General features: G+C 51.6%; 2 protein-coding genes across 4 annotated transcripts; one reads left to right on the forward strand and one right to left on the reverse strand.

Moving 5' to 3' along the window:
- Window positions 1–1,945: 1,945 nt before the first annotated feature.
- Window positions 1,946–6,857, reverse strand: ARFIP2 (ADP ribosylation factor interacting protein 2). 2 transcript variants are annotated; one of them, XM_003781037.3, is made up of 8 exons: window positions 6,621–6,857; window positions 5,692–5,832; window positions 5,343–5,439; window positions 4,566–4,684; window positions 4,164–4,385; window positions 3,476–3,633; window positions 3,157–3,331; window positions 1,950–2,701 (listed from the first exon to the last, which is right to left on the reverse strand). In XM_003781037.3, exons 2-8 carry the CDS (start codon window positions 5,788–5,790, stop codon window positions 2,546–2,548), a joined length of 1,026 nt encoding a protein of 341 aa, XP_003781085.2. In that variant the 5' UTR covers window positions 5,791–5,832; window positions 6,621–6,857; the 3' UTR covers window positions 1,950–2,545. The 2 variants fall into 2 exon arrangements, with proteins under 2 accessions (XP_012658541.1, XP_003781085.2); XM_012803087.1 differs by lacking the exons at window positions 4,566–4,684; window positions 5,692–5,832; window positions 6,621–6,857 and having other exon boundaries at window positions 1,946–2,701; window positions 5,343–5,402.
- A 24-nt stretch (window positions 6,858–6,881) lies between these two features.
- TIMM10B (translocase of inner mitochondrial membrane 10B) lies at window positions 6,882–7,768 on the forward strand. Of its 2 annotated transcripts, none has more exons than XM_003781040.3 (3): window positions 6,882–6,943; window positions 7,146–7,241; window positions 7,423–7,768. In XM_003781040.3, the coding sequence occupies exons 1-3, from the start codon at window positions 6,917–6,919 to the stop codon at window positions 7,603–7,605; spliced, it is 306 nt and encodes a 101-aa protein (XP_003781088.1). In that variant the 5' UTR covers window positions 6,882–6,916; the 3' UTR covers window positions 7,606–7,768. The 2 variants fall into 2 exon arrangements, with proteins under 2 accessions (XP_003781088.1, XP_012658550.1); XM_012803096.2 differs by lacking the exon at window positions 6,882–6,943 and adding an exon at window positions 6,950–7,056.
- The last annotated feature ends 618 nt before the right edge of the window (window positions 7,769–8,386 follow it).

Genomic DNA, 8,386 nt, shown 5'->3' on the forward strand with positions numbered 1-8,386 from the left:
CACCACCTCCCCCCAACGCCCCTGCAGCTCCTGCGGACTCTGTTACCGCGGTGCGTCTGGGGAGCTGGGGAGCCGGATCCCGGATCCCGGATCTCCGCCAGCTGCCTCGGGCTCCCGAAGGCTCCGGGGAAGGGCGGTGTGCTTGTTCTCAGGGGGCTGGGATGAGGCTCCGTTTAGAAAAGGCAGCTGGGGCAGCAGGGATTTCGGACTGGCTTTCTTCGGGTGCTCGTATGGAATATGCTAACCTAATCTTCGCTGAGCAGGGGTGGCAGGGGCTGTAGGGCCGTCCGTACCTCGGCACGGATATCTGGGCGGCGAGAGGGCTGTACCCAGAGCTCTAGAGGAAGCTGACGGATTAGAAAGGTGGAAGGCTTGATTTGGCTCTAGGTGCCTCAGGAGCCCCCTCGTGAGGAAATTATGGTTCAGACCAACAACTCCCTTCCTCACACCAAAGACTTTGGGCAATTCTCAGAATCATCCATTATGGAAAAGCAGCCCCAGTGGAAAATAATAAAAGTCATAACCAGTTAGCAGGGATTGAATTCTTCTTATGTGCCAGACACAGAACTAGTCGCCTGACATATATTATTTCATTTAATACTCATAACCATAAAAGGTAGCTTCTTTTATCAGCCCTGTTTAACAAAGGAAGAAACAGGGCCCTGGTTCCCCAGACATTAGTCCTGATCACTCAGCTAACAAGTAGTGGAACCCAGATTTGAGCCCTGCTTCAAGTGGTCCATAAAGTGGCAGTTTATATATGGGAACTCCCACTCCTTCCAAAACACACACACAAAAATCAAGCTCTAGTCAGATGACTACAGGCTGACCAAAGCCCAGGAAGCCTGCCTGGGAGCTGTAGTAGCAGTGACAAAAAGCAAAGTCAGGCCCATGTAGATTCCAGTGCTATGAGAATCTGCTGACTGGGTTGTCCCCTTCCTCCAGCCTTCCAGAGGAAGTGCATAGAGAGGTATAGAGGTGATGGCACCTATGCCGTAACTAAACCAAAGCGCTGTTTGGGAGCATTCATAGGATTTCCTCATCAAGTTTCAGATATGGACTCAACATCTGGGTGCAGCAGGAACCATGGGAACTACCTCAACCTCCAGTCACCTGAGTTCCAGCATGCAGCACTGGGTGCTCCAGGGCTTGTGAAGGAGCCTCAGATGGTTCACGCTTACTAGACTACCAAGGTGATGGAACCTGGGCTCTATATGACACTATCCTAAGCCTCAGGAATACTTTCCTCAATCCTAGACTTTCCATGCTCTCAAATTTCTGCTTAAAAATCTTCATAGCTCCCTTTCTCTGGATGGGAAAAATCCTTAACCATTCCCTTCATTTTTTATTCCTAACTGAATTCTTCCCATGTTGGCCTCTGACTAGGATGCTCTTCCCTTTACTTTTTGCCTATCTTCTACTACCCTTTTATGCCTCAGCTTTCAAACTGACATCCCCACTTCCACCCTAGTCTAGGCTAGATGCTCATCCTCTGTACTCCCAAGTGCCCCATTCTTTTGTATGCTAGTACTTATCATTGTGCTGTAGTTGCCTGGTTACATGTCTCTATCCCCCACTAGGCCATAGCACTATGGGCAGGAACCCTGTTTTATTCACTGATGTTTCCCCTAGGGTCTAAAGCAGTGCCTAGCAAGTAAAAGCACTTAGTAAATATTTACTGTATGAATAAATGCATGATGAAAGTCCGCAAACCTAACGCCTTCTGGACCCTGTGCTCTTAAGATCCATAGTTATCTGGGTGCTGGACAAAGCTTTGGCTTTAACAGGGCTGGAGATTGGGCCTTCAGACTGTTCCTGAAACCTGTGACTTCAGTTGTCTGAACCTAGCTCTTCTGATTTGATAGGATTTTTGTCTACGACTAGACTAGGAATTTCTCTACCCACCCCACCCTCCTAGAGTCCCCACAAATTGACCTCACTGGGCCTGCTTTTATGAAAGGTTTATTCCTAGTGTTAGATCCCAATCTTCCTGGGCTCTAAGCACAATTAAACTGGGTGGGTAGGTGAAGAGAAGCCCATTTAGATGCAAGGCCAGAAATGGGGCTCCCCATTATCCCTACCCCTTTGGTCCCAGTCCCCTTCTCTGCAATGGGCACGCATAGAGGAGAGACAGAGGGTATTGGAGGCAACATCATTGGCCCAGGGGAGCCCAAGAAGAGCTGCCATCGGCTGACAGTGCCTTTTGAGGCTCTGCCATTGGTCAGGGGGCACACCCCAGCCTGAGGAGTGATGCCATTGGCCAGGGAGTGGTTTTGTCATAGCCTTTGGCTGTGGAGTGGAAGGAAAAAGATCTGGGAATAAAGCCCAGTGGCCAGGAAGATAAAGAACAGGGCAGCAGCTTCTGGGCCTGCAGGCCCTCTTCCCACCACAGCAATGTGGGCAAAACTGGTGTCAGGCCCCATCCAGGAAAATGGAGCCCAAGCCAGAGGGCAAATGGCAAGGGATGGCCCAAGTCCAATCTCCCCTACCCTGGGGCTGCCCCTCCCAATGTCCTTCTTGATAGCCAAGTTGGGCTGGGAGCCGCTCACTGCTCTTCTAGCCAAGAGGGTTTCTCAGCTCCTGGAGGCCGCAGCTTGATGTTGAACTGCTGCAGGGTCTGCTCCAGCTGTTTCTGGTTCCCAGCAAAGTAGGCGGACACGGCATTGTGGAAGAGCAGCAGCTGCTTGTGCATCACCTTGATCTGGGGGTCCAGCAGGGTCAGCTAAGGCTGGACTCAGGTGCCCTTCTTAAGGGTCTATGAGCCTGAGCCCGGGCACAGACCAGAGTCTACATACTCTGCTGTGATGGTGCTTTTGAGGTTGGGACTAAACCCTACCCAGGGAGTCAAAGGATATGGGTCAATCTGACTGGAGAAATCTGACTTCAACTGCAGGGCCCAGGGTTCTGGTACCCCAACTCCGAAAGTGATTTTTCCCAGTTATGCTTCTGAGACCCACAGCCAAATCCCCCAACAAGAAAGGCTCAGGAATTGTAGAGAAGGTGACCTGGAAAGGCTTGGGGACGTAGGGAGCTGCAAAGAATGTCCCACTATCTAGATAGGCTGCATTTCCCCATCCAATGATGGGGAGGACCTTACAGGAAGATTAGCGTCACAGGTGGGAAGGTGGGCTAGGGTCAAGGGAGTGGGGTTGGCACCTTATTTTCTTCCAGGAACTTGAGCTTGATGGCCACATCTCCCCGCAGCTTCTCATACTTGTCCCGATGGGCCTGGAAAGTAGCCTGGGCGCTCTCGAGTCGACCACGTGTCCCTGCATCCCGGGGGCCTAGGCTCAGCTCCTCTAAGTCTGTTCGGTAGGCATCATATTCCAGCCTGGGGAGGAGGTGATACAGGCTGGTCTCCACCCCTTTGTCCTCAAACACACACTTTCCTTTCCTTGCTAAATTGTTATGCCCTTATGCAAAAACTTCCATAGCAGCAAACTCCCCAAACTCTAGGCCCCACCAGTGTCCACACCTGGCAGCCTCATACTGTTTCACAGTCATGAGTGTGTCTTCCATGGTCTTAGTGACCAAAGTGTTGATGCTAGAAACAAAGAAGTTCACAGCCCCTAGCAGCGTCTCCCCATTCTTGCACAGCAGTTTCTGTGTCTCTGCATTGTAGCCAAACTCCTCCTGAGGGCAGAAGGAAGGGACAGGACTTGAGTAACAGACTCTACCTGCCTAGAGCTGTATAGCCCCTCACTACCCTCCTCCCCAGAAAGGAAATAGCCATCTGAAACTGGAAACACCAAGGACTGCCTCCAGCAAGGCTGAGCCACAAAGGTAGTGGACTACCCAGGTGATGCCTTGGGTAGGAATGTGAGGTGGGGGTTCTCAGATAAATTCACAAGACTGGAATAGGGAGAGCTAATACAGCAGACAGAGGGGCTCTGATTAGGCCAAGTACCAAAGGCATTCTCCCTTGTGCAGAGAGGGATTGCTTATAAGGCACTTAGTGTATACCCTTCCCCAACCCCTCCAACTTCTGGATCTCTGTACAAACCCTTAGGCTGCCTCCACAGGTGGGTGCTGCTGGGGGCAGGTCTGTGCCCACCCTGGAAGGGTTCTCCCTGTGGGCTGCAGGAGGGAGGGAGGCTGAAGAATTGACTGTCTAGGAGTGGCTGGGCCCAGTACTCCCACCCTCTTTGGTCTGACTGAGGTACCTGAAGCTCTGGGGACTTCTGGCTGAGGTCAGCAAAGGCGTCACCCAGTGCATGCTGGGTCTGCAGCAGGCTGTAGAGGTGGGCTGTCAGTGCCCGGCCCAGCTGCAGGACACTCTCATACTTGCGCTTTGTCTCACGCAGCAACTCAATCTGTAGCTCTAGCTCTAGGTCCACAGTCCGGGAGCCTCGGCCAAATCGTTCAGATAACAGCTGCTTTGTACACTGATTAGGAAGCGGGGGAATAGGTCAGAGACCCTAGCTCCTTCCCCCTATAATAGGTACCTATCCCAGCATCCCCAGACTCCTAGTTTCAGCCACAGATGGAATATTAGGATCTGGGACAAAGGGTAAAAGGTACTCAGAGAGGGAGTTTTGGGGAAGAGAGAGGTGCTTAAATCTTACCTTGTATGTGTTGATGCCCCATTTCTTGACAATGTCAAATTTCTCTCCAGCGATGCCCCGAGCCACCTCATCACCAGGGCCAGCAGGATTGGTGCTGTGAGATGGATGTCGGCCAGACCCTAAAGGACCAAGTTTTCTGACACTAGCCTCTCACATACACCAGACACCTGTATGGGCCTACCCATACTTCTTTTCTAGCACATGAAAATGATTTCCCTGAAGGAGAAGCTAGAGACAATTGAATTCCCCTACACATTAAGAACTTGGACCTTATACCCTGAGAACCAAATTCCAATCTACATCTGGCCTCCTTGGAGAAGTGTGGAGGAGGAGAGCGTGAAGTTGATGGTATACAAGAGCAAATGGAAAAAAATACACAGAGTGGGGGGGAGTCAAGGGTGGTGGGTCCTAATAGCAGGAAACATGTTGACATTTCCATGTGGAACCTTAGTCAGGGATTCAGGGCTGTTTGTTACTCTGGAGTCTAAAGTAAAACTCTGAGAAGCCTCACAAAGTTCTAATTCAGACTCAAGCTCCAAAGCAGGGTAGTCCTGTAAAGTTGAGGACTTAACTTTGCTGAAGTGGTGGTGGCAGGGAAAGGACAGATAAGCCACCTCAGGAGCTAAATGGTAAGAGGGAAGCAGAGAAAAACCCTAGCAGAGGGTCCATGGGGTTCACACAAACAAAGTTCCCAAGCTCTCTAGACATATCCAATACTCCCCCAAACCATTCCTGCCCCTGTTTCCACTCAAACTTCTTCTTTCTCATCATTCATACCTGTGGGGATAAGTCCATCACCAGAGCCTCCATAGCCACCAGACACAATACTGGTTTCATTGAGGTTGGGTCCTGACACCATCACTTGCTGGAGATCCTATAGGCCAGGGAAGAGAAGGGGCTTCAGGAACACAGGGTCAGCTGAAAAATTTTGGGGGTGGGAACAAGTTTCAACTGAAACATCATAAAGAGAGTATACAAGGGAAGACTACACAGAATCAGAATGACAACTTGTAAATGAAGTGAGTTAGATAAGTTAGGGGAAGGCTACTGGAATGGGAGTGAGAGATCATGGTTTATAAATTGGGATTGCTAAACTGAAACAATTACAAGAATTCAACAGAAGCACCTGCTCCAGCCCATCATCTTCAGGAAGCTGCCCAGCTTCGCCGTTCCCATGTATGGGGATCTCCATTGTGGCTGCCTTCCCTAGCATCCCGTCCGTCATGGCTAGGGAAGGTGCTGGACTCAAAGTCTCCACCTCAGCACCCTGCAAAGCCCAACACAGATAGTTCTGGACACTAGCCAGCACTCTAGAGGGAGGCCTCCTCTGCCATTTCTGAGGTTTTAGAGATGGCCCCAGAAGGGCTTGAGTGTCCTAGGGTTCAGCCACTATACCCTTCCTCAGGCATAGGTATTTCCCTCCTCCAAAATGCACAATTTTCCATGTGCACACCAAAGCCCCAGCGTCTCTCACAATCCCTCAACCTCACCAGGACTCCAGTGATCATTCATGCATTCACTCATTCAACAGACATTTAGTGAGTACCTAATATGTGTCAAGAACTATTTGAGGCAATGGAAATACAGCAGTGAACCAGAGAGTGAAAGTCTGTGCGTTCTTGGAACTTCTCCCCAAGCAGGTGTGTTTACTCTCACCAGGACACGAAGCCCTTTCAAGGGCTCAGGTGTTCACACCCCATTCAGGTATGTTCTCCATTGCTTGGCCTTTCATACTCCTTTAGTATTTCTTACCCCTTCCTTCTGGTGCGCTCCCCCTCCTCCATCTCATGCACCTCCTCTTCCTCGGGCCCTCCCCATCAGGCCTTAGTTGAATCAGTTGGTGTATGTACCCAGTCTCTAATAAAAGCCTCTCTTTCCCAGGATATAGGTGATCCCTTCCAAAGTCAGTTATGTCCCCCAGGTGTGTGAGTCCCCGCCCCCCCATACACCTGGACATCAGGTGTGTCCTCATCTTTCCCCAGGGCTTGGGGGCATCTTGCCCTCAGGACAGGTTCGTGCGTTCAACTTCTCCTAGCCCACGTATGTCCCTCTCACCTCGGGCCGGGCCGCTCTTCCCCTTAGGGCGCCAGGCCCGGGCCGCGCGGGGACCTCGGGCTCCAGTTCCCGTCGCGATCCTAGCAGCAGGTCAGGGACTCGGCGGAAGTGACGTTCTCTCCGGGCAGAAGAAGCCGGCCACGTCGCAGAGTATAAGGGCGGAGGTGACGTTTGCAGCTAGAGGCAGGGCGAACCTCGAACCAACCCCTCAGTCCTTGGGGAGCAGCGACAGACTACTTCCGGGGCGGCGCCAAGCCGCGGTAACGGAAGGGTGGCGGGGGTGTGCTGGTGCGGTGATGGAGCAGCAGCAGCAACTGAGAAACGTGAGTGAGAACTAAGTTGCTTCAGGGCCGGACGTGCAGCTCACTTCGCTGTCCACATCGCGGAACCTCACAGAAGCGGGGATCCGAGGGCTGGAAAGGAACTTCGGGCTGTGGTGCGCGGTGGTGGGAAACCTCGGGCGGCGGAGCCTTGAGGTGAAGTGTGGGACCCTTTTAGCTGAGTTCTGGTCCCCTTTTCTCCCAGTTGCGAGACTTCCTGTTGGTCTACAATCGGATGACAGAACTCTGCTTCCAGCGCTGTGTGCCCAGCCTGCACCACCGAGCTCTGGACTCTGAGGAGGTGGGAACTGTGTGGGGATTCCTCGATTCGCAAGAATCAGCGACAGACTGCTTCCCCCACTCCCCCCTTCTCTGGCCCTCGCCTTTGCAAGGCTCTCAACCCCTAGGCTGGGGATGGGGAAGGAAGGAACCGGGCCTGACAGAATGTCTTTTGCCTCTATTTCCACCCTGTCTTCTTCCAGGAGGCCTGCCTACACAGCTGTGCTGGGAAGCTGATCCATTCCAACCACCGCCTCATGGCCGCTTATGTGCAGCTCATGCCTGCCTTGGTACAGCGCCGCATCGCAGACTACGAGGCTGCCTCGGCTGTGCCGGCTGCTGCTGCTGCTGCTGAGCAGCCCAGAGACCCGTCTTCAGGCAGCTAGCCATCCCCAACCCCAGGAGAGAAGGCACTGGATGGACCCTCAGATGGAAGGACCCAGTGGACCTTGGTCTTGATGAATCCTGCACATAGAGAATGAGGGGTTGCCTGAAACCCGGGTACCGTTGCTCCTCTTTCTGGAGCCAATAAACCCCCCTTTCACTCTGTTTGGTTTATATTCTGGACAGGGAAGCTTTGGCTACTTTATTGGCACCATCCTTTGTTCTGTGATTTAATACATGGTAGCTTCAGCCCTGGCAGCTGAGAAATTGCCTTCTACATGTAGAGGGAAAACTTCAGAATTTCTAGGCATCTTGTTAAAGCCAGGTCTGTATGTATAATTTTAAGGTTGGTAATAGCAACAGGATGCAGGTTCCTACTCAGACAACAGAAACTGGGAGGTCTGTCTGGCTCACCTGTGAGCCAAGTATGCACTGGTTCATAACTATTTTTTTGTGGACTATGTCTTACATGCTGAATCTAGGGAAAGGAGACATCTAAGTACAGCAGACAAAAAAAGCAAACAAAACACAGGGCTTTTGAGCACTGCCTTCTGGGAAGTTAGTGTCTATGGAAGAGAGTTAAAACCTGCAAAAATTCTAGTGTGTTCTGGAATTTGAACCATTTCCCCAGGTTGTTACTTTCTCAGTATTTCCTGTCTTCCTGGGCTGAGCAGTAAACCTTTGAACAAAGAAAGTGTGTGTGCTTGTCTTCAGGAGCAGTCAGGAAATGGAAAACCTGGGGACCATATTCTGCAGAATAGCCAAACTCGAGGAAAAGGAAAC

Source organism: Otolemur garnettii, unplaced genomic scaffold (assembly GCF_000181295.1).
Source record: "Otolemur garnettii isolate 467f Iridium unplaced genomic scaffold, OtoGar3 scaffold00001, whole genome shotgun sequence".
In the NCBI taxonomy this organism is placed as follows: Eukaryota; Metazoa; Chordata; class Mammalia; order Primates; family Galagidae; genus Otolemur; species Otolemur garnettii.

Excerpts from the sequence above, each read along its gene's own strand:
- ARFIP2 (XM_003781037.3), bottom strand. The coding sequence starts at position 5,790 with ATGACGGACGGGATGCTAGGGAAGGCAGCCACAATGGAGATCCCCATA. Across the intron at positions 5,440-5,691 it reads AAGATGATGGGCTGGAGCAG|GATCTCCAGCAAGTGATGGT; the intron begins GTGCTTCTGTTG and ends CCTGGCCTATAG. Across the intron at positions 3,332-3,475 it reads AAACAGTATGAGGCTGCCAG|GCTGGAATATGATGCCTACC; the intron begins GTGTGGACACTG and ends CCTCCTCCCCAG.
- TIMM10B (XM_003781040.3), top strand. The coding sequence starts at position 6,917 with ATGGAGCAGCAGCAGCAACTGAGAAAC. Across the intron at positions 6,944-7,145 it reads AGCAGCAGCAACTGAGAAAC|TTGCGAGACTTCCTGTTGGT; the intron begins GTGAGTGAGAAC and ends CTTTTCTCCCAG. Across the intron at positions 7,242-7,422 it reads GAGCTCTGGACTCTGAGGAG|GAGGCCTGCCTACACAGCTG; the intron begins GTGGGAACTGTG and ends GTCTTCTTCCAG.